This window comes from Hirundo rustica, chromosome 4 (assembly GCF_015227805.2).
Source record: "Hirundo rustica isolate bHirRus1 chromosome 4, bHirRus1.pri.v3, whole genome shotgun sequence".
In the NCBI taxonomy this organism is placed as follows: domain Eukaryota; kingdom Metazoa; phylum Chordata; class Aves; order Passeriformes; family Hirundinidae; genus Hirundo; species Hirundo rustica.
The window spans coordinates 34,276,327-34,301,953 of NC_053453.1; the positions used below are offsets into that span (position 1 = coordinate 34,276,327).

The following is a 25,627-nucleotide window of genomic DNA, read 5'->3' on the forward strand; positions in this document are numbered from 1 at the left end:
TGCTTGAAAAGGTGCATGAGCTGGCACAGAGAGACGGTTACTGCAAAAACAGAACAGCAGCTCAGATTATCTTGTCATTAAATTGTCAGTGCTATTTTGTTCTTGGCATTAACAACTCTTCACACAGATTGCTGGGGTTGCAATGGCTGGGGAGCATGGCCTGCTGTATTTGTTCAGCAGCAAGATGAGCATTTAGTCAGATGCAAACTGAACCATCTGGTGAATGTTTCAGGGCCATGCCATGATGTGACTTGGAGTATTAGATGGCTGGGACATCTCACTGGTACATCTCAGGGAACTAGATGCGGATGTGTGGTAACTGGTTATCGCCTGTTCTTGTATCACTTGTAAAGCTTGGCATCATTTCAGTTGTGACAATCTGGAGGTGTTTGGCACTGCTGTGACCAGAACTGAGCTCAAAGGAAATCTAGAGCTGTGTAAACTGATTGGGACAAGCACCACACTGCCAGCCACATCAGCCTCTGGGAAAGAGGAGGGAGCTAGACCATGGCATTCAGTGGGTGCCCTGCAGGAACTCCCCCCACACATTATGTGTGGGGTGGCTCTTTGGACTTCAGCAGCTTATCTACAGGATAGGCTGCAGCCACACACCAGGCAGAGGACTATGGGGGTGTTTTTTGCCTGTGTGCCTTGATGAATTTAACAGGACAGGATCATTATGGTCAATGTGTTGATTCTTGTTCTCATTATTTTCTCACTACCATAAAGTTCATTTTCCTGTTTTAGTTTTAGGCAATGTTTCATTAAGCACAGCATCTTTTGTGGCTGCATACATGTTGTCCAAACTAGCGCATCTTCTATTTTGATTAACATGGTTTATGGGGTTATGAATTTGAATAAGAAAGAGATGTAAGGTATTTCTATTTCTTCCCCCTGGATTTGTTAGAGAAAAAAACCCTTAACACCTAGTTTGTACAAGATGATGAGAATGATATAATACAATATTACTTGAAACTGGAATAAATCTGTTATTTGAAAAAAATGAGGCTGTACAAACTAGTTACATGATAATTATTAATGACAGAAGATTCAATAAAGATTAAAATATTTAATGTTTTTCTTTCATTGATGTACTGCTGTAATTTTATTACCATTAAGAAACCATATGAAAAATCTGTCAACTTTTGCTGTTTCACATTTTAGTCTCTTATCAAAACTGTTTTCAGGTTGTGTAGTACTAAAAGTAAAAGGAAGAATGGAAGCTGCTTTTGATCAAACTGGAATGTTCAGTGATCACCATCACAATCTTTAGTGTTGATCTGAGTATGAAGCAAAGAAGATTAACTTGTCTTTTAATGACTTAATTTAGTGGCAACCACAGCCTTTAAGATGTAATGGTAGACAAGTTTGTGTCATACCAATGCAACTGCCACTTTACATGTGAACAGTCATCTGCTTAGAATTAAGTCCTAAGTCAAAACACCAATGACGCCTAATGCTGCCAGTTTAAGTTAGATACAGTTTGCACTGAGTTTTATGTGAGTAAGGACATCACAATCAGGTCTAATGCCAGACAATAGTGAATTTGGTTATAAGACCTGAAAGCATTTCTGAAAGGAAAGAATTGTAGCCTTATGTGATTGGATAGGAGTCTTAGCAACCTTGCTTTCCACTAGGGGGTGAATTTCCATTTATTGTTTCATATATAGTTGTCTTGCCCGACAATTGCTCTTTAAGAAGTGGTCCCAACATTTTCATCAGCCATGGTCTGTACAATCTTAGACTGGATACTGTAATCCGAATACTGTGCCTATCAAGATCAGGGAATCAATATTCACAGTGTTTGATTTTTGTGAATAAAACTGAAGCACCAAATTCAGCACTAATATTTTCTCTTCTTTACTAGCTGCAGCAATGTAGGTGCTTTCATTTACTGCATAATATCCCTATCAGGTTGTGTCTGGCTTTCACACAATCCCTGTGTGGAGAAATGGTAGGGATTTGGAGGGATATTTTATGCAAACTATTACCGTGTCGGGGGAGTGGGATCATCTTAACTAACTGTGACTATCTACCTTAACATAGCCCTCTGAGCTTCATCTCAAATCAGTTGGATCCCTTCTGCTGGAGAAGTCTGTTTCAGGATACACTGAATCATCCCAGGATACACTGAATCACCTATCAATTTTAGAGTTAGGCACGTAACTTTGATGGTAATAAATTATCACTGGAATGGCTGTACCTAGAGTTGGGGATGAGTGGATGGGACCCCCAAGTCATTTTCTATGGCTGATGCTGTGGAGGCTTAGTAGGATAAAAATAAATTTAAGAGAAGAACAACATAACTGCTCCCAAGTTCTGCTGGGTGTCAATAAACCTCTTGTACACAGAGTTTTGTGGAGTGTATTCATGAGAAAGATGAGTTTAGCTGTGATTATTTTAGTTCTGTTTCTCTTTGTATGCATTTTCATTTCCCTTTTTTAATCTTACCTTTCCTAAACAAACCCAAAACTGCTTATGTGTTGCCAGTAATGGTTACCCCAGAGAACTATTGCATTTTTATCACTTTTTCTTGAATTATGAGTAAGAATTGTCAAATGTGAAAAAGCTGATATAATATTTTGCAAATTGATCATTTGCCACTGTTAATCTGTTCACAGGCAGGAAGAAAAATATTTAACTCAAGATGTGGCCTAAGGATAATAAGAATGAATAAAAATTGTGTCATATTCAATCTAGTTTTAGTCAGGGTCCAAATATTAAACTGGTCTTTGGCATGTCTCAGAAAGCATTTGAAATTTTTGAAGAGCTTAATAGGACGAGATTTTGCTGATTTTAAGTCAATATTGAGAAACATTTACAAAGTCAAAGTCTTTTATTCTGTTAACTGCTCTAACCAAGCTAAAGAAGGCTAACACAATAAAGGCAAATATAAAAACTGAAGGGTGTGTTTTTGAAAAATTAATATTTAAAACCAGAAGCATTCTGGTTTTACCTCTTACTTTTCAAGGGGGTGGTCGTGAGAACAGAATTCCTGTGTTTATATTCTTATTTTAAAAGTGTTTACCTTAAGATTTATGGATTTTGAAAGCACTCATATACTCACTTCTATACTATTATCTCCCCTTCAGTCAGTGATTTTTTTTTTCCCTGTCACACACACTAGAAGGGATTTAAATGGAGTTCCAGGAATACTGAATCAAAGAGGAATGAGATTTGAAATGTCAATGCTCAGCACCGATAGAATATCTGGAAACCAATTAAGACATATTTAGATGGAAGAGTGGCAAAAAAGTGTGCTCGTGAATAAAAAAGTCTGCTGCATAAAGTACTGTGTTGAGAGCATTAGGGTTCTTGAAACAACTTTAAAATGCAGGAGAGGAAGATACAGTGTTTCACTGGAATGAAAGCACTCCCTCCTTTCAAGTACAGTAAGAAAAACCGGATTGAAAGACTGCTGTCAGAACTGTACTTTAGGTCATGACAGTATTAAGACTGTGGCAAACTGAATTTATGTTGGTCATCACTTACCCTGATAACTGGTGGAGAAGTGAATTACAGGAGCTCTCTTTCAAAATCATTCTATTTTCTTTACTATCTGCATGTGTGACTCTTGCCTGGCCCCACAATGCCAACATATCTCGGGCATACCTGCATCTGTATTGTTGTGGCACTACGAATAAACAAGGAGGCATTTTGCTGTTGAAGCTCATCACAATGCTGAAATCTACGCCAGCAGCTACTTTCACTCCTTTGGTTTTAGGCATAACAGTATAGACCATACAAAAAGTAAGCCTCACTCCTAAAAAAGCAAAGAAATATACATAGCAGAACTGTAATCTTAACTTCCTTGCTCTAGTCTCTGTAAAAGTAATTTATTTAATGATACACTAATGTAAGGGTTTGTGTTCCTCTTGCTTTCTCACACCAGTAAGGTCTCTTCCCAAAGAATGTACTCCTGGTCAGGACATGCAACACGCCAGTTAGACTATCTGGTGGGACATGTCCCTTCCTGGGCACCTATTTCTGGAGAGGGTACCTGTTCACCTTCCCAACTCCTGTGAAGACTATACACAAGTCCAAGTTTGAGACCTTTGTCATCTCTTACTTGGATGCCGGTTGGAATGGCACGCAGAGTGGCAAGGCAGCTTGACTGTATTTGGGTGGGAGTGAGGACATGAACTTTCCTCCAAATCCCCATGGGCCTTAAGATGATCAAGATAGCAATGGACCATGGAGAGACTCTGTACATCCCTGCACCCTCTACCCTCCTTCCCATAGTGAAAAGGGTTATGGGAAAACTTCAGAAACTCAAACTCATGAGATTTCTCCTGGTACTTTGCCTCTGAGAATGTTTCTACTTATCCATAAAATGATTGAGCTTTAAAGAGTTTCTCATAATTTGTACAAGCACTAACAGTATATTTCTTTCGCTTCTCTGCCAATAGCTCCTGCACGTTTTTTTTTTAGTTTTATTAAACTGTCTTGTCCAGTGCCATGGTTAAACCTCACACAGAAGGACATGGACAGTAATACTAAAATGCCTAAGTAATCAAATGTGTTACAGTCTGCAGTTCTGCTTTAATATGTGGATGGGACTGTGTTACTTCAAATTTAATAACATTTAAAGAAACTGAAAGAAGAAGGCAGAGTGTTCATTGCATTCATGAAGATTAATAGATGAAGGGCATGCAGTCTTATCTTCACAGCAATGTAAAGAATAAGACTAAGTTATGCAGACGTTTTACTCTTTAATTCAGGCTGTGTTTACAGAAACTTACCACCCAAATCTCTTTTGTTCAATGATACAGTTTATTTGTGAAGGTCTGTTTTAGAACTAATGAATGATGGGCTATTACAGTTACAGCAGTGATAGCAGGTATTTAAAAAACATTCAAAGCAAGAGTGAAGAATGTCACCCTCTCAGGAAACAAGCTGGTACTTACTGAAGCTTATGCAAATATTTAAATGATCTAATAAAGATCAGTGAAGAAAAAAAAGAAAAAGAGTTGCGTGGAATGAGCACAGGAAAGTAGACTATTAAACACAGGGAGAGTAGAAAGATATGCTAGTACAAAGCTATATATAAAATTGTTGCTTGTCCTGTTCACCCAGTTTACATATTCAGATGGATGCAAAGTCTTTGTTATATGTTCTTACAGTAGAAAGAGGTAAAATATTCAAACAGAGGATGCTAAAATTTGTCCCAGAATGTGGGGTAGCCAGAGATTTTTTATTTGGGGACTAAACTTGTATATACAAACAAGGTTGGGGACATGTGTATCCAGGCAAGTTTGTTTTAAGCTGGCAAGCTGAAGGAAAAGATTTTGGGTTTTTTCTATGTATCGAACTGGGGCAGGGTATGTACCACTTAGATTTTTTAACATAAATTGATATTGGAAAGGCAACCTTTCAAAAAAAGACTTGCACTATATGCTTGCAAAATGAAGAGTGGAAAACAGTTGAGCTGTTTGTTTTTTATCCAAATTCTCTAAATTTTCCAGTCAAACTCTTTTACAAAATTTAAGAATTTTTCATAAAGTTTTCGAGACACCTTGAGACTCTGGTTTAAGGCACTATTATTACATAGAAAGAAACTAAATCCAAATTTCCAAACCTGCCATCAACTTGAAACTCAGGCCCCATTTAATTGGCCACAGGTCGCTTTCCTAGATTGCACAATCATTCGGCTGTGACAGTCTTTCTTTTCTGTTCTGCCCTGGTACAATGCAATTGAACCCCTCTGTGACCCCTAGGAATGCCAACAATAGAGATGATCAGTCATTGCACAAACAGCTCTCCAAAGGTGATTGCTTTGTTTCAGGCCTTTCTAGAAAACAATCCATAGTTTTGCAAGTATTTTAGACTTAACATTTCATAGGGTGTAGATTAAAAAATATGTTAAGAGTAGCAGTGTGAAACAAATCTTACATCTAGTGATAGTAGTGCTGAACACTGAAAAATAAAGGTTGAACATTGGAAGTTTTGCTACTGAGGATTCTTCCTCCTCTTTACTCTGCCTTCTTCCTCAAAAATACACCAATGGGATGGTGCCTTGTGCCAATGAAGCACCATCTTGTTTCATACCGAAAAGTTTTAATCAGGGGGAAAGTGAGGCTCTGAAACTGATGCCAGATACAACCTGTTCAGGTCATTAAGCTGCCTGCAGGGGAGGGAAGTATGTTTATAAGGTCCGTTTTGGAACGTGGGTCAGAAGTCCTCAAGTCCTCTAGTTCTTGCTCTAAAGCCAGAAGTTACAAGGCTTGTTTGGGTTTTCAGTGAGCTGCTTCATGGGCTGTTGCTTGTAGCATGGGAACCAAGTGATTTTTCAGCCACTGACAGTGCTGCTGGCTCTGTTCTCTTCCTGCAGCGATTGGGACAGTATTTTAATGCTAGTTTCTTTACAGGAAAGAATCCTATTGAGAACAAATTGACGTGATACAATTACAGCATGAGCATTTATAATCATGGGTATGCCATGGAAGAATTTACAGAGCACATAAAATTTTTTTGGTGTGACTGCAAATCAATCAGGGTACTAGACACCCTTTACATTTCAGTGGAGGTTTGGACTTAGAACACTTCCTTATAGGCAACAGAAAGCAGATATTTTTTCTAAGGCTAAGAGTGCCCTGCAGCCAGAGTGCATATTATTTTGGTTGCAATCTCATGAAGATGTGGAAGATACAGAGGGAAGACGCAGCAACCTCTGGCATTCCAGTCCTTCCCTGTTCCCGCAACTTCCATTGTTGCAATGCTGCTAAATCCCCTTTGACCACTCAGAACTTAAGTAAACAGAGATTGTACTTGTGGGGAGTTATGAAGTATTTTAGAAAAAGTCTGAGTTTGTTGAATAGGGTTGGATCAGTACTGGAGTAGCTTTGTGTCAAAGGTTAGACTTTGTTACACCTAAAATGGGATTGGGAACTGACATACTGTAGGTTTTGAGTTTTTCTTATCTGTTTTTTTAAGACCTCACACCATGCTCAGGGAAAGAAAAGTATTTCAATCTCTTTCCAGAAAAGTGCATCCTCTGCTACCTGTTCACTGTGCAAAGATACAGCCCAGGTAATTTAAGCTCTTAATTCCCATTCTTTGCCTGTTGTAATTCTGAGACAGGGGAGATCTTTGGAACTGAAGGATTACAGGCTTATTTGAATTATAAAGGCACTGACCTCAAGCAGCCTTCTAGTCAAATCTGTTGCTTGTGTGGTCAGCTTATTATCATGTTCATGTGATACTAGTGCACAGATGTAGTGTCAAAGCTGAGTTCAGAGGTTTAGTTTATTCTAACAGTAGATTTTTTTTTTATCAGTCAGGGATATCACAGTAAGTCTTCCTTGCACTCCTTGCCCTGTTTTATCACTTCCACCCCTCAAGTTTCCTCCAATGCTTGTTTAACTTCTTAGTTAACTGATTGAGCTTGTTAGCCCAGAAAAAAAAGTTGAATAATTTTCTTCTAGGTTAATGCATTAAAATTTCTCCCCACAAATGGATAAGCACCTGAGCTGGTGATCAGTGAGGAAGCAGCAGAACTAAGACAGCTGAGGGCAGGGGAAAGAGAAGGGAAAGAAGCTGATAGATGGTTTCAGCTCTCCTATGACACCTAAGTCTGTCCTGTAAAGCTTTTTGACTTTGGATACAGAGTATCTGAAGTTGTTTAGAACAGAAGCCTCCCATGCACCTCCATGGGACCTCCTGAGTAGCAGGTTACCGACTGTTGTGTGTTGAGCGCATCTTTGGTGAAAGCCATCCCTATTAAAAAGTTCACTTCCAGCAGGTAAGCATTTCATGTTCCTTTTATTTTAAAATCGGTGTTTTTAAATGGAAGATTTCCCACTTGTCAAAATTTTGTATTTTGCCTTCTCTGGTGAGAGTGTTTGTACAACTTGCCTTTAAGAAGGAGCCACAAATTCATCTCTCAAACCTAAACAAAATCTCTGTACAGCTCCTTCCAAGGGCAAATCAAGGCTACAGTTCCTTGACTTCTCATTCCCAAGAACACACTGCCTGAGAGGAAGATAAAACACCCAGTTTCCTTTTTTTTTGAGTGAAAAGGGAAAGAAAGTACAGTAAGAAAAATCTAATAAACAGAAGAAACAAAGTGGAAGGGCTGACAATGAGAAGTGATACACATAGGGTGTAAAAACCATCAAATCAGATTAAAATCTCTACCTCCACTTTTTCAACTTAGTTATTTTTGTTTACTGTCTTGGTGTGGATGATGTTTCTGCTGCCTAACTACTGTTTACTTGTAAAGAATCCTTCCAGTGAGGCCTGCCCTGTATGCATCTCCTCTCTTGCTTCGTAGCAGAGCTCTCCTGGCACAAGTTTTGGCAGTAGGGGACCAAATAAACAACTGTGTGTGTGAGGTGTTAATCATCCTTACTTCAGTAAGTTTAGAATACCTTGCAAACTCATTTGACACTATTTATGCAAGGTTTCAGCAATTTACTTTTGGAGTAAATGTTAAAGTGAAATGAGCACTGGTTTTGAATGTAGAGCATTATTTTACACCTCGTTAGGTCTATTTTTCCCACTAATACAGCCGTGGCAATTGGACAAGTGAAAGACTGATGGGATGAACAAAGGCTGTGTTCCTTTCCCAAGCGTGCCAAATCCATTCTGTAAATGCGATATAAAAAAAACCAAACCAAACCAAACCCAAACAAAAAAAAAAAAACAAAAAAAACAAAAAAACAACAACAAAAAAAAAACCACACCAACCCAAACAAAAAAAAAAACCAAAACAACAACCAAACCAAAACCAAAAAAAACCCAACAAACCATCATGGCAGAAGTCAGGCCTGAAAAACCAAGAAAACCTGCACTATAGCAGTTTGCACAAGCTCCTGCATCTCTTTACCTAATGTTTTCAGGCACTAGAAGGATCATTTTCCCATGTGCAGCTAATTTGCTGTTTCACTTAGAAGGTTTTCTCAAGGAAATACACAAAATAGTATAAATGTGATTGGATGCTTTTCTGCATTTGAAAATTTGAAGTTTTTATAAATGTTGAAAATAATGTGATCTTGATACTTAGCAAGGTCTTTATTAATCTCTCTTAAGTAGCAACCCTTATGCTTGCTTCGGAATCTGCTGGTCCCAGCAAGAGCTTATGTTTCAACAGTGATGGTGGGGGAACTGTCCCGAGCATGTGTCTACCCTGTTGGGCAGGAGCAGAAACTTATTCTTGCTCAGAGCTCCACACAAGCCACTGAGCCCATATATGCTTGCAAAATGTCCCCATGTCCAGAAGATTGAGGAGTACTTTTTTAGGAGTATCATATAGCAAATAGTTCGGGTGGTATCTCCCATCACTACCGGCATCGTGTCTCTGGCATCAGTTCAGTGGGAGTAAACCAACACAAGAAACAAGCCATAATGTGTGAACTGTTCCACAAAAAAATATGCAGTTTTCACAGAGGCATCAATACTGTTGCAGATTTAGTGATACTCTATTTTGTTGTAATAGTGACAATGTTATGGCTTTTGAATGCACCTTGGGTTTTTTCCCCTGTAGAATAAGCTTTGCAGTGCTACCACCCCTTCATAGCCAGTTTGCTTTGCCTGCAAGACAAAGATATAGCTGCTGATATAGGATTCTAAAAGGCTTGGGGGTAACAGAGTGAATTAAACGTTCCTCTTCCAGCTGCTGCTGTTCACAACACTTTTGACAGTTAAAATACATCACACATTCTCTTGTCTCTTTAATATAAACAATTAGTATTTTAAGTGGAGTCCAGCATCAACCCCAAATAGGAGGATCCAGACAGGCAGTTCAGATAGAAAACTAAGAAGTGTTCTAAATTTATATAAAAGCAGTTTGCTGTCCATTCAACCTATGCCTAACACATTGTCTACTGCAGCACATCAGACTGTGGAAGCTGAGAGACCAGTGGCTTGTCTTTTGAGGAAGAAGGTTTCTTTTTTCATCTCAAAATTATTTCAGCACAACTTTTGATCTGCAATTTTTAGTACCAAATATAAAATGAAAGAGGAAAATAAAAATTAAAATACAGTATTTTTGCTTTCATATAATGAACTCCTTGTATAATTCAACATTTTAGTCAACCCAAGAGCTGTTTTGGAGGAAAGCTTGTTTAGTGAGAATTTTCCTTTCTGTCTCTTCTGGAATGAAGAGGTTGGAAATCACAGAAGTCATTAGATAAAGAAAAAAAAAAAAAAAAAATCTAGCTTCTCTGTATCTTACTTGAAGCTGAGGCAAACCTGAGATAACAAAAAGGCTTTAATGCAAACTCAACTTTAGTCTACAAGCAACATGATGAGAACAGTGTCAATCTTTGTAATTTTAGGAATTCAAATATGATTGTTGCAAAGTGCAGTTTGCTAAAATTTATTTAATTTCCTAAATGAGAGAATTTTTAATGAAAATGTTATAAACTGAAAAAGCTTCTCACCCCTGACAAAAGGCATTTGGGATGCAATACTATTCAGTTGTAAAACCCTTCTTTTTTGAGTCTTGACAGTGTATTGCTCCATAGCACAGGGGAGGTAACATTCTGTACAATATTGCTTTACACAGACGGTGTTAAAATTCCATTTACCTAAAGTTTAGCCCTTTGTGGGCCTGAGGATCTCTCTGGAAACCTGTCAACTTTTCTATGTCAAAATCTAAGTATGAACCTCAATATGAAGCTGGACCAGGTGTAGCTATCATTTAGGAATTAACCCTCTAGTTATTAGCATAGGTGAAGTATCTAATAGGAAGCATTTCACTTCATTTCTATTTGCCAGGGAAAAAGCTAAATGCTAGGTTATGAACTTTAAGTAATGATTTTTCCCTTCATTCCTTTGCAATGCTCAGTTGCCAACTGCACTTGGCCCTGAAGGGTCTACAATAGTGCAAATAATGAATCACAAATAAACAACTTACCACTTTTTCAAAAGGAAGGCAGGTAATTGATTTCTTTTAAATTTGGACTTCCTCTAAAATGAAAAAGTCCCCTCAGCTTCTGCAGCCATCAACTGGGTTTGTACCTTAAAAAAAAAAAAAAAAACAAAACCAAACCCAAAACCAACACCAACAACCCCCCCCCCCAAAAAAAAAAAAAAAAAGAGAAAAAAAGAAAAAAAGAAAAAAAAAAGAAAAAAAAAAGTAGAAGTAGGGCATAGGGAGTAAAAATGAAAACAGCTTCAGGTTATTCAATTTCCTGTTTGTTTAAATTTGTCCTTCCTGACATGCAGATTCATCACACTCCTTTCCTGGTGACTACTTCATTAGATTAGTTTAGTTAGGTATTCAGAGGGATTTTTATCTTCTGACTCATAAAATTCTTGAATTGCCTCAAGAATTTCCTGTGTCTGACCGGAATTTTATGTCCTTGTAGTTTTAGCTGGACTCCTCGAAGAAGCTGCTGTCTAAATTGCTCTGCTTTTGAGGTCTTCAAACAGCAGATCAGGAGCCAGCTCCGAGCTTGATTCCTGCCCTTCAGGAAAACTGATCTGTGCCAGCACTTCACCTCTTAAAATTGTAGTCTGAAATTTTTCTTAGTATTTTTAAACTCTTCTTTTCCTGACAGTATTTCCCCTTGCTTCCCATGCCCTTCCCAGGTGTCCACTTCAGAATATTTGTCCAATTCCAAAAATGCACCCCGGTGGCTCAAAGTGCAGCCTGCACCCTGTCCCATCAGGTTTTTATCACTCTCCTGCTATAAAGCAGAGAAGCTGAGGTTACGGGTACATCGGGCCATTTAGCAGTTGGTGAGAAATGCTTTTGCATACCCCTTCCCTGTCTTTTTTTCAGTCCTTTCTGAGGAGGTTGAGAGCTAGCTTAGGCTGGAGCCCTGGTGTGTGCTTCTTTTGAAGGGTTCAGCGAACTGAAGGTGATGCTTTTTGACACGCGAGCTCCAGAAATGTACCGAGCGAATGGAGCGCCAGCTCGCCTGCTTGCACAAGGGCCTCGCCGCCCTCTCGTCGCGGAAGGACGGCTCTTCCCCGCCCTGGGTCAGCGGGGCTCGGCGGCACCTGGGAATGGCTTTGACGAGGAGGAAGCGGACGACGGAATGGCACCCTGCCTGTCTTCCAAAGTCTGAGGGGGGAAAGTGGGAAAAAACCCGGTCACCTCTTGCGGTGTCCGGTGTCCTGCCTCCTCTCTCGGGTCACGGTGACTGACTGCGCAGGAATAGCCCCGAAACACGGCTGTATGACCAGCGACCCGCGTCTGTCTGTCCGTCTAGCCGCGAGGTTGCTTCCCCACGAGTACATTCGCTTACGGGATCGGCAGGTGGAGACAAGAACATGCGCTGTGCCGACCTTCTCGGGCTCCCCGCGCCCGGAGGCGGCACCGCCGTTGAGGAGCGGCCGGGCGGGCCGGGGGCGGCCGCCTCCCGCAGCCGCCGCCTCCCGCAGCCGCCGCCCGGGCCGGGCCTTCCTGCGGCCGGAGCTTGTCCCCTCGCCGTGCCTGTCCCAGCCCCGCCGCCTTCCCGCGGCAGCGGGACGGGGCACCGGCGGGGAGGGGTACACGGCCCGGGCGGTGGGCCGTGCCCCGCTGGGGCAGCGGCGCATCAGCATGGCCCAGAGGAAGCCCAGGAAAACACAGATACCGAGCAGCCGGTCACCGGCGTTAGAGAAAAGAGTATCCAAAGAGCGTCCATAGCTGATGTTATGAATGGCAAGCTACTACGGTTAGCTTCGTGGGAAGCAACATGTAATGGAGGCAAATCCGCATGAGTACAGAGAGTTTTCTTTGAGTTACTTGAATGCCTCAATGAGAGGCACTGTGCTGCGTGTCCACTCCTTAGCATCTTGCCTGTCCAATTTTCTTCTGTATACAGGCCGGTTTCCTTTTGCTGATACTCTCTAAATCTTTTATTTCTCCTCTTGTGTATTGCTACAAGTTTCTTTTCCAAGCAAATTACTCCTTTGTACGTATTGCTTTATCTAGAGTATCGTAAAAGAAAACAAGACCCTGAAGTGAGTTGGATACTTATAAACTAATATTATTTGTCTGAGAAAACATATAGTGAGTATAATTGACTTCCGCTGTGAGCGTTTGCTCTGTGTCTAATTACAAATGTTCATAGCTTACCATGGAAGTTGCTTTCATATCTTGCACACTTCATGTATGGTACTTTGGTTTAAATTATTTGAGTAAAAATATAATCGAAGGCTAATGGAGAAGGGAAAGAAGACATAAAAGCTGCAGTCATGAAAGGAATAGCACAGGCACAGAGGAGAATAAGAGACCTATGCTGAGCTGACCTGTGCAGCAGCCATATTCATATTAATGCCCACTCAGTCTTGGGATATTCTGGAGGAAAGCTGGGCTTCCCCCAGCAAAGTATTAAAGGAGAACAACTCCTCATGAGATTGATCTTAATGCTTCTTTCCATGGACTGTGTTACTGACGATATTATATAGCTGTGAAATGGTTTCCTTTTAAATCCTTGAAAGAAAATGTAGTGTTTAGGAGAAGGACCGTGCTTTGCTCTAGAGACTGTAACAGAAAACAAAAGATGAACTTTACAATCAGAAATATTAACTTTTTCATTTCAATACTTAAAGGGTTTTGGGTTTTTTTTCAAAGTACAAAGTTTTCTTCAGAAAACTTACAAGGAGTGTGTGTGAGTGTGTGTGCATATTTATTGTTTTTGCCAGGGTTTTCTGTGAAGAAAGATCTTTATTTTCTAGTATGCATTATTACCTACCTTTTTTTGTTTGCATAAGAGGTTGTTAAATAGATTTAAGCTTCCCCCCAAACCAACAACAACTGCTAACAATCTAATCCTGCAAATCATTCATTTTTTTTCTTTTAGGATTTTTTGTAGTGCCTGTAGCTTTTGCATCCTTTTATGCGTGCGAGATGGTGTTCAACTGTATGTTGCAGAGGAAAAGTCTTAGGCAGAGGGTAATGTAAAGTTACCCTGAGGCCTAGGGTGACAGAAGTTACCTCAGAAGTCTGCATAAAACTGCAGTGAGTACATCTTGTGCTCCCCATGAGGAGCAGGCCTTCAAGGCTAGGTTCCTTGCAGGGCTTGATGAGCATGCAGTTTGTGGTGAGATATTCCTGCAGTGTGATAAAAATCCTGGTCTAGAAATCTTAAGGACTGGCGTTGTGGATAAGCTGTAATATTAGGCAAAGAGGAGGGTTTTGCTGTCCATGGTGGCATGAGAAGGAGCCATGCTCTACCTCTCCATATCCTCCTCCTACAGAGTCTTGTCCTGTGGCCAAATGGCCCTTAGAGACCTGGTCATATGAAGCTCTGTCTTCACTCTGCTTTCAATGCTCTATTGTCAACCTTTGGCAGATATTCCCATGAGCTAACTGCCCCAGGTTTTTGCCCCAATCCTGACAAAAGCTTTCCTTCATAGCTAAAAATATTATGTCCATTTTTAGTTTGTAACCAAGTTCCCTCACCTAGACATCTCCTTTAATAAACAGAAAAAAGAGAGTCTTTGTCTTTTCTTTTTTTATTGTTGTTTTGGGGGTTTTTTTGTTTTAATCAGTGTAGTAACTCTTTCCCTTGTTTCATAACTTCATAATTGAGGTGACAACCTATTTGTGTAGCTGAAAGAAGGAGGGTGCTTGTCTGCTAGAGCACTCAATACTGGAGGCACTAGTGAAGGAGGTTCATAGAAGGAATATAGCTGCAAAAGGAAGACAGTACAGGCTTTGGGTGGTTTTTTTAATTGAAATTAACTCAGTAACCTCTGTAGTTTCAGTTTAAAGTGTGCAGCTGAGTTCTGGCTATTCTTTACAAACTTTATTTCCCAGACATGCATAACAATAACTAAAAGGAAAATATTTCAACAAACAATTTGTGGATGTTCATTACTTGAAAGACACCATGACAAATTTTTCAAATATGTATTTCATCTGTGACTGCTGTTCATTTCAGTGCCAGATGTTGATTATTACAAGGGTGCATTTGCTGGGTTTTTTTTAACTTTCTCCGTGAACATACTGCATTAGAATTCCAATTTTATCAAATCACTTCCATCTAAGGCCTGCCAGCTCTACTGCTATCCTGATTTGCTCATCCTATGTGAAACCTTTAGCTATTTTAGTGAGTTGCACAGATAACTCATTGGTATACAATTTTCAAGATATTTTTCAATATATGCATTTGTTTTACCAATACTGCTTTTGGAGGGAAAACAAAAACAACTATTTGAAGTTGAATGCTTTGGGCTGAGGTTATTAGGTCAACAGTAAATTTTAAAAACTATTTGAGAGATTTCGTGATGTCATTTTAAAATTATAGCTTAAAGTTACACTGCTTCACACAGTTTGTTTGGCTCCTTTGATGCTGAAGATCTACAGCTGACTTATGTGTAAGATATATTTTTAAAAACATTAGCCATGATTTAAAGTAACAAGAGACACTATTCAGATGAGGGGAGAAACCTGTCCTTTGGGAGGAAGTGAGTTAAGTTCAGTAGTTTTGTTGAACCTGAACCGAGAAAGAAACCATTAGTAACTCAATCTTTGTAAGAAGACATGAGGAAGATCCCAGCTCCTGCCTACCTGCAGATTTTAACTGCAACTTGTATATTTAAGGTGTCAAATATTACAGAGGAAGACTCTAAAAAAACCCCCAGCTTGTATTTATCAGTATTTTAGACCACAGTGAAAGCATAAAGGAAGCAGCTAGAGCAAGAGCAGTATTGTGATAGAATTATTAATTGCTAAAGAGAGTAGGCCCCATGCTTTTATTGCTCAAGAGACATCAGGGGCACTCTTGTTCTGAAAAATTCAGATGTCAAATGAAATTGTAGACGCTAAGTTTCAGATCTCCCTTAACAATCATTTTGAACAAATATAACCTCCTCCCACTAACAAGGAAATAAATCTGGATTGCATATGCTGTTTCATGGTAAGTTGTTTGGATGCTCAGAGCGCTATAAAGGAAGAAAACAAATACCACCCTTATTCATGGCTTTCACTTTTCTTTTATTTCCCAAGTGAGAAACATAAAGGAAAAAACAGATGGCGATTGTCTCATAAAAGCTGCTATTAGAAGTTCAGTTGTTTTGAAAAATTGCCTTCCCACACTGTTCTGCCAGCATGGTATTTGCCTGCTGCAATAGCCCAACTTTGCAGTTAGAGACAGGTAGTATTAGAGAGACACCCCCTCTTTATATTTTATTCCAAAATTAAATTTCATTTTGTCTTTGTGTTGTTCCCTTCAACCCCTGCCTGGCTACCACTCTGATGCTTTTTCAGCATGGTCTGCTGAAAAACAGTACCATGTTGTCCTTGTATCTGGATGGTGCTGGAAAGGAATGGCCTTTTTTTTTAATTTCCCTACTGGAATACATATCTAATGTAAAGCTGTTTGCTGGTGAACAAGAACATTTCAGTGCCTGATTCTGTTTCTAGCTACATTTGGGTAAATTACATCAACCTCCACAGAAAGAAGTGTTATCTGACGATAAAATAATTGTAAGTAAGAATATTCATTATTCATTCATCATCATGGAGATATTAAGAAAAATAACCCAGAATGTTCTGTGCTAGCCAAAGAAAAGTCCTATATCTGTGTAAGCATAATGGCAACATGTCACTTTGTAGTTCTACATTAAACTTTTATGTGAGAAGTTACAGCTGTGGATGCCTATGTCTTTCAGATTCTGTTTCAATAAACCTTTGAGAAAGAAAAAAGTGAAAGCCCTTCAGCTTTACAACAGTTTCAAAGCAGAAGCTTTATTACCTTTTTTAAATCCTAATACACTTTATGTTTTTACACAGACATGACTTCTCAGTGAAGATAAATGATGAGACTCTACCTTAAAAAGCCTTTGGGTTTTCATTAATCCACATTAGGTTAAAAGGGAATCAGAATTCTAAAAATACAGCACATCAGAGAAACAAGGTATTTTTCAGGTCAAGGTCCTCTTTTCCATCTGGTGCCATTTGGTAGTTCTAACATCTTCCATCTCCCCCTACTTCTCCATCTGTAAATAACTCACTGAAGTAAATGCTTGGAATAATTACAGCAAAGAATGATAAAATGCAGGTTGAATTTAATCTCCTAGGGATCTAAAATGAAGAACAACTATGGACATCACAGTTATTGAAAAACTGGAACTCTCCAGATGGCAGGTGTATGAAATGGGAATTATGTCAGAGCTTTACATGCTTTGGGATTGTAGTTGTGCCGTTCAAAAAAAATGTCAAAAGGCGTATTAGTTAAGGATAAGGGAAAAAGTAGCCTAGCAGGGCTGATTTGCAAAAGCAACCTGCCATTTCACTTCTGCAAATAATTATAGACACACATTCTAACGGTTAGGTGTCAAAGTGCTTGCATCCATCTACTGGGAAGTTGGAGATCTAACTACAATAAAATGTGTGCAAACCTGCAAAACTGGAAGGAGGTTTGAGATGCTTTGAAAATTGATCAATCAATCTATCAATCAGTCAGCAGCTGGACTGCTTTCCAAAGGTTTATTAGAATAAAATGTCTTTCTTTTTTTTTGCATGACGTCTGCATTGCCCCAAGAAAGAATCCTGGAGTAGCCCACAAATAAGGATCTTTGGAGCTTCCTGGATTAATATGAAAGAAACAATCTACTCCTGCTGGAGTTTCATATCTGTATCAGGAACACAAAACGGGGGCTGGACTATGGGTCCACTATTTGCTCTTGCTGCCTTTCTGTGGCATTGTAACTACTTGGCAGCTCAGTTTGACTGTTCAGTTTGTCAGCTCTCTGGGAGCTGTGCTTGCAGCTGTGCTGTCCTGATACCTTGTGCCAGCTGCCTGTATAGGTGCCCACTGTCTCCTCTTTTCCAGGATAGGGACGATTATATAAAACAAAAGATTACATTTTGAGGGCATGTAGAGTGGATGTTAGAAATTCTGCACAGCTTTTACAAAATATTTGGGGGATGCCCTAGAAAGAGTAAGAACAGGACGTGACTCATGTGTGACTGACTCTCAGCAGCCTAAGATCCTCTCTGTTACTCATGCAGGATGGAGCGGAAAAGATCTGTAATGTTCTGTTTACACTTGCTTTTCACTTAAATACTTGACAGAAGAAAGCTTCATTGCTTTCTTTAGTGTATTTTAGATCCAAGAAATGATAATTGCTGTATATTTGAAAATCTATTCATCTCTGTGGCTTGCTTATTAACTTACCAGAAACTGGCCCTTAGGACATAGTGGCCTGACTCCCATGCGAAGGGTTGTTGGAGTGAACACAAACACGACAGACTCCTATTTTAAATCCTGTTTATATTGCCAGTGTGGCTGTGAATCTAAGAATGAACCCATTTAAAATGTCTATAAGGCAATAAAAATTGTTGGTCATTACTGTGTCATACTGCCCCTCAAACTAAATTCACATTCAAGGATAAATGTATTCACAAATCTTAGCTGCTGTTCATGCACACAAAAGTGTGAATGTCATTTGAAGTTGTTCGTTCATCTGGGAAACTCCTCCCAACCTCGTCTCTTCTTGCAATTACCCTTTACCCCTTTTCTGCAGAAGCTATTTCTTCCTAGCTGGTATGTTTTACCATCTTTCAAAAGATGGCCCAGCTCCTGCTGCCCATCAGATATGGGCTAGACTTGACAGAAGGCCATCACCCAAGGTGTAAAGGTTTAGTCTTGGAACCAGGGTTTGCAAAGAGTGTCCACCAGTGCTCAGCCTCTGCAGTGATAAGGGTTACTGTTTCTCTCAGCTTAGCAGAAGCACAAGAGATCCAAAATGGTTATCTTCACCCCTATCCCTACAGGGGCATGCCCTTAACAAGCAGCCAGATAGCCTTCAAAGGTGGGCTGAAGATTTATTGCACAGCCTAGAGCAGCCTAAAATATAAATGTAGCCAACTATTTTGCAACCTTACAGCAGGAAGGAGGCATGCTGTCAGGAATGGAGAGGCTGCAGCCAGGGAGACAGGTGAAGTAGCCTGGCGCCTGCAAAGTGGAGGCCACTGCTGAGCCATTTAACCACTTATATAGACAGAGAGTTTAAGGCTGGCTTTCTACACCTCTGAGAGGGGCCTAGTATGCAGACAAGCAGACTACTGCTGCTACAGCTTGTTCCTGGCAGCTTTTGAAGTAGACAAAATGGTGCAAGAAGACTTAGCAAACTATCAGATGCGTTTTCCAATCTACCTCAGGAGAGGAAACAAGACCACAAAAGGGGATAGATTTTCTGGTCAGTCTGGCTCATCAACTCAATGAGCAATTCACTCATCTTCCTCTTAAGGTCAACAGAATGACAGTGTGTCTCACTGAGCCCTTCAGGACATTTTCTGTTTCAAGATTTACTCAGTTTTCAGTTAACCCCCACAGAGTTAGTGATTTGTCCTGAGAATGCTGGTGCCTGGCCTGCCATGTTACTTGAGAAGAGATGGCTTGGCAGGGAGTTAAAAGTACACACCACGGAGATCTGTTTCCTAGTCCCTCTCTTGGGGACCATACGTAGCAGTGGTGGAGCCTTTGGAACATGTGTCATGTTTGGAACATGTTTGGAACATACAGTATGGACTGACAGTCTAATCTGGAGTCACTCCAGTTGGGTACAGAGACTACTTTAGGAGAAGCTTGCCTGTTTGTACAGGTTTCAGATGACTTAATTTTTAGAAGTGCATGGAATGCATCCAAAGCAAATAATTTTTCTCTAGTGAACGGGAAGACCAAAAAGGAGAAGTCCGGAGAAAGAAGGATGGATAATCTTAATGTCAACATAAACATATCTCCTCCAAACTCTTCTCACAAGAGAATTTTCTCAGCAAGACACAGATTGCTTCAATCTCTGTGTTGCAGTCTTTGAAGCTTCCCGCTCATTGCAATAATGAAGGATGCATGGTTTTCATTGAGAATTTCTGCAGCTCTGAAGTTTGCCTTTCATATGATCATATAGTTGGTAGTTCCTAGTTCTCTTTTGGAAACTTCTCTGCCATCACACAAGGGCAAACTAAGTCTTTGCAAAATTTTAAAATTAAAAAGAAAACAAAAACAAAAACAAAAAAGTCTTAATTAAATATATTCTGACTAGCTCTTGTGTTAGGCTTCAATTTTCATTAGACAGAAGCCCAGCTTAGAAGATGACAAACAGTGTTGGAATGGAGCAACCAATTAGGAAACATCAATTTTTCTGTAAACAGGATAACCCCTTTTACAAAACTTGTCATATGTTTAGTCCTTTTCTGTTTGTGAAGCAACATTTTTTTGACAGTAACATTTTGCATGAGGGGAAGGATTTATAAATTGTTTTTTACAAGTTAGCATTGCTGCATTTTTTGGAGTTTCTGTTTTGTGGGATATTTTCGCTGTTCAAGGTGCCTGCTCCTCAGTCTGCCTGCTGTCTGTAACTCTTCCATTTGGAATAATTGGAGAGAGGAGGATGACTCTTCTTGTTTCTGCAATAAGTTCTGGGGTGGTAGTAGGCACCTTGGGAGCATAGGACTTGTGACTTGCAATGAATGCCCTCAGGTAGCTTAGAAATGCTACTATATGTGTGTTCAGAAAAGGAAGAGAGACACATTTCTGAGCATTTCTTTGTTTAAAAAAATATGCTTGTTATGCATACATCCTAATAAATCTTCTTCCATATTATTAATCTAGGATACAACTGAAGACATATGGATCTTTTTCCAGTTTACACATTTTCTCTATCCTCATTCGGAGAAGTTAATAGTTTCCACATCTTTTACTCTAGAAAATTTTACTCACTTTTCTTATGGAAAGCTGTATACACCCTTTATTCATCTACATGCAGTGATTCACAGCTGCTGCTGTGTTTCTTAATAGCTTATTGCAAGTTATTTTATGAAATCATCAGTAGCAAATGCTCAACAAATATTAGAAGAAACTCAAAAATTATCTATTCTTGGACATACGAGTAATACAGGGAGAGAGCAAGAGCTGCCTGTGTGTGTTATATTTGGCAAGAGACTGAATGAGAAGGACAGAGAGCTTGTGAGATTTCAAATGGGCACTGGTAGATGCTGACATGACCTTAAAGCTTGTCAGGTGCTCATGTGGGAACCCTGCTTCAGGAAATGGAGCATTATGATGTCTTTTGAAGAGTGGCTGAAAAGTTACTGTTTAATGGGTATCTTCTGGGTCGCAAATCTGTGTTGTGGAGAGGGGGAGACTTAGTGTGGAATAGTTAAAGAGTGGAAAGTCATTATTTTGGTAAGTGGCCATTACTGGTAGGTGAGGTACACATCATCATCACCTGGTGTCAGGTCATGCAGTTCAGTGCTCAGCTATCTGCTTGGAACATGTGCAGTTGTTTTATTGTGGGCGCAGACCACATGCAGATCCCCCTATCTAACACAGGTATAGTTATGGTTCTACCTGTCCATGTCTGATCTGAAGCTGTCATTACTGTTTTGACATGAGACATGACAATAATCATCTCACTGCCTCTAATGTGTGATGGTTCAGTGTCTGAATACATCCTTTTGGGTTTGCCTTGGTGAGGGCAAAGATTAAGGCATGTTTTAGGGCTCTAAACTGCAATTTCCTAATTCACTTTTAAGTACCTTTGTATTGCAAAAGCAAAAGCATTTGTGTTCCATAAAGCCTTGCTGTTTATATTCAGGGTAGAATTTGTGGTTTTTTTTAGCTGGTGGTTAAAGCTGAATTGTCTTACCTGGGACTTTTGTCCCTAAGCTAAACTGCTATCACTGCTTGTGGTGGAGTGCAGGAATCCTTGCGGAGGTGGAGGCTGGGCAGCTAGTGGCAGCTTAGTCCTTTCCTGTAAACAATTGTACTTGGGGGGAGAAGTCTTCCAAAGTACCTAAGTGGTTTAAGATAAAAAAATCTCCATTTCATTATTTCCATGCTCTGGAGTGAGATAAACATTTTTCAAAGTGTGATTCTGACCTGTTTTTTGCAATGCGATCTGCCACAAAGACAGCCTCTTTTTTTACCTACCTTGTTCCTCTTTTCCAGGTTGGCCTTCCTTTTATGATGTGATCAGTCCCGATGCAATTACTTTCAACGATGATTTCTCCTATGGGATGCATCGGATTGAAATATCCTGCAGTCAGGTTAGTTTATAGCACATGCAGACCATTCCAATGGCAAAGGCTGCAAAAACCATTACAGTGTGATGTACTTGAGATTTGCAAACCTTTCAGTTCTATTAAATAGTAATAATTGTAAGAGAGCACAATGGGTCGTAGGTATAAAAGCTATGTGGAATGAGCTGAAGGCACAAAGGGATCATAGGAATGCACGTTGTTGTCTCATGTGAGATTTTACAGAGCAGATGTAGATGGTTGGACTCGGTGCTGAGTTTGCAAAAACAGTCTTCCCGAAGAGGTTCCCTTCAAAGGAGCTTCTGAGCCTGAGCCTGTCCGACTGACTCCATATGTGAGCAGTTGAGAGAAGTCAAAAGCAGTGGAGCGACTGTCTGTGTGCTGATTCCATCACTCTACATTACTGTGCATCCGTGCTAACTCATTCCCAACACTCATTCCCAGCATAGTCCTAATGGCTGCCTCAGATAATCCCATCTGCTGGAATAATGAAGTCAGTAGTCATTCAAAACATGCCCAAATTTTCCGTTATCTGTCTTGTTCTACTTTCTCTCATCCTTTGTGTTGTCCTCCTTTCTGTGAAGGGAATGGCATAATCATTACCTAGCAAAGGGAGAAGCTGCTGCATCAGTGACTTGATGTCAGCAGCTTGCAGTCCTCTAGCTCCACACTCTCAAACTCCTCCAGAGAGAAGCAGCAGCTTCATTTGGGCAGTGATAATTTGCTGTTCTTTCAGTGTTCTTGGAGGGGTGACTGATTTTATCCCTGACAATATGCATCTTTACTAGTCAGTCAGTCCTCATTATATAAGGCTCAGAGTGAGTTGAGAAACTTCTCAAGAGTATCCATTAACTTCAGTCTGCATTGAGCATTTGGCCCAATATGTTAATGACCAAATTAACGTGTCTGCTAGTTTGTCATGTGTACTACATAATTTTGAAGTTTTTACATGGATGATATGCTGTAGAAGATCCTTTCAACACTTTGTGGGAATATCCACTTCCCTAAATTTACTAGCAAGGTAGCAACGAGACTGCAGATTGTGAAGCTCATGCTTCACCAGTGGTATAATCAAAAATGCACTCGTCTCTTTAGGTCTGCTTAGTAGGCCTGAATAGTGCTAAAATCTGCTTACTGCCAACCTGCTGAGCTTGTATCTGCTGACACACTTCAGGAGATGGCCAGAGCTCCAGGAGAATCCCAAGGAAGCCTGTGGCCAGGCCAAGGAATCTGGGAATGTCATTTACCTGTTACCAAACAAAATAGTGTTAGAAGACTGAAACCAGCAATATTAGCAGCAGTCACATGCAGACACCATAAAATCAAAGCAAAACTAAAATCTGAATTTGAAGGAAAATGTATAACCGTGGTTGCTGTATAATCCAATCGCAACTTCCTACCAGCTATTCCATCTTCCTGGAGAAAAAACTTCACAGATGATCAAGTCACAGAAGAAAATAGCTTAAGGAGTGGTGAGCATCTTTGCAGCAAGTGCTCAGCACAGCTAATATTGCTCCATTGTGTATCTGCCCCTGGAGTGAGTCACACATGCAGCTGCAAAAAAAAAAAAAAAAAAAGCAGTTTTACTGCAACCTGCAAAGCAGTGGGATTGATATGACAGATCTTGGTAGCACCCAAAGGGAAATGCAATCTCCCACACCCAAAAACTTATTAATCCTTTGTAGATGAAAAAGTAGTTGATTTTTCTTTAAAAGTCCTTCCCACCTGTTTGAGAGAATAAAAGAGATCTTTTTAAATGTTATTAGTCTTAGAAAACAAACACAGGGGGAAAATCACTGTAATATTAATCAAATGCATCCATGGGATTATCCTAGAAATAACTTTCACAGTTTTTGGAACACAGCCTGGTGTATTTAAAAGATCAGTGATTAGTGACAGGTAGAAGTTAATACAGATGCAGTTGAGGAATACTGTAAAACCAGTTGCATCTCTTTTTTTCCTCTGCCCTGTTCAAGGGTCCCTTTCCCTGTGGTCTCCCTACCTACTAATTTTACCTGTACAAGTCAATAAAATTCTGTAGTCACAGGAGTAGTGTTTGCACACCAATAGCTTGGACTCAACTACAGCAGATGAGTGCAAGCTGCTTTCCATGCCTTCCAGCAGCATATTAGAACCAGGAGGCTTGGGAGATCCAAGCATACTGACAGTTAGCAGTGACACCCCCCCACTCCCTTTCCTGCTCCCAAACACATACTTGGAATGCTTTAACCATTTCACTGTCCCAGTTCATTCTGCCCAATATATTTATGTGCAAGGCTGCAATAGATAATTGTTTCTTTTTCAGAGACCCTGCAGGCATGTATACATGTCCTAGATAAATGGTCAGCACCTATTATGTGTGGGGAGGACAGTAAGGTCAATTCATCCTTTGTACTCTCAGCTGGGTGCCAGGTTTCTTATACTGCTATACGAAGGACTGAAATACATTTCTGCTTCAGGCAGATGAGTTATAGAGTCCTCTATATAGAGAATCGCCACATAAATTTTTGGTGAGGGCTAATCTCAAAAGGTAACAAATTTTGCAGTAATTCAATCCTGGAGTGATTCTACCATCACAAAAGGGTGTAATGAGACTACCTTGGACTCTCACACAGCTTCTCAGGTTTTGTGAGGAAAACCTTTTTGATAGATAGTCTTTGTAGTCTGTGTGTGAATATATTACTTCTACAGACCATTTCTCTCTGCAGTTTCTCTTGTTCTGTTTCTGTCTAGTAGAGAGGGAATGATTTATCTTTTGTTAAATGTTAGTCTGGAAAAGATCTGTTTAACACTTCCAGCCAGGAGGTTTTGAAGCAGTCTTAGCTGAGATGATTTAATTAGGATGCTGAGCATTTAGAAAAATACTCTCTGGGACACTTACTTTTTTTCCCCCCAAAGGTATGGCTATAGTCAGGTGAAATGCTTCATTTCCACTTTCAGAAACAACTCAGGTTTTTTGCACACACTAACCTATAAAAAGGCCTTTGATATAAAGGAAAATGATAAAAAGAATAAGCAGTGGATAATGGAGGAAAGGATGGCAAGATAGCAGTCTTTTAGGAAGAAGACTTGAAGCTTAGTTTTCTCTAGGTCCCATTCAACTTCCTTTTTCATTTCCCATGTTTCATCTTCCTTCCTTCCTTACAAAGCTGAGCTACTGCTGATTAACCCAGTGATACATGCCATTTTCCATTGCCTGTGGGAGCTCATTCTGCTGGTACCCTGGGCTAGAGGCCCTCAATTGTTATTGGGATCCTTGCTGGACTCCTTAATGGCTGTCTCTGTGATACTTCTTCAGGAGCAGGGAGCCCACTGTGAGAGGTGGGATGTGTCTGCGTGGGTGCAACCAACAGTTGGGAGCACTGAAGCTTCACATTCTACCTGCCCTGCCCCTGAAAGCAGTGAAGATTATTGTTTCTGCTGTCATTAAAAGAACAGAGTTTCTGTCCCACCTAGCTGGTGTGAGAGCCTCCCCTAACCTTTCAGTCTGCTGAGAAAGTTTAACCTGGAAGCGAGATTTTACGTGCTTCTACAGACACCTTTCCTGCTGCCTTGGTGAATTAAAGGCCATAACAGCAGGAGAACATTAGTAACACATTAACTGCAGGGCAGAGATTTGCCGTCACTAATTCATTCAGAGTTTGGAATAATCACTAGTGCCTCTATGTATTTGGAATACTATGAATTAATTAAATGTTAAGA

General features: G+C 40.0%; 1 protein-coding gene across 4 annotated transcripts in view; it reads left to right on the forward strand.

The window, feature by feature from the left end:
- MSRB3 (methionine sulfoxide reductase B3) overlaps positions 1–25,627 on the forward strand; it is an 82,757-nt gene that overhangs the window by 52,644 nt on the left and 4,486 nt on the right. For all 4 annotated transcript variants that reach the window (XM_040062187.2, XM_058420321.1, XM_040062186.2 and 1 more), the window contains one exon: positions 21,837–21,934. In XM_040062187.2, coding sequence (XP_039918121.1) covers positions 21,837–21,934 — 98 coding nt within the window. The remainder of the gene's footprint in view (positions 1–21,836; positions 21,935–25,627) is intronic.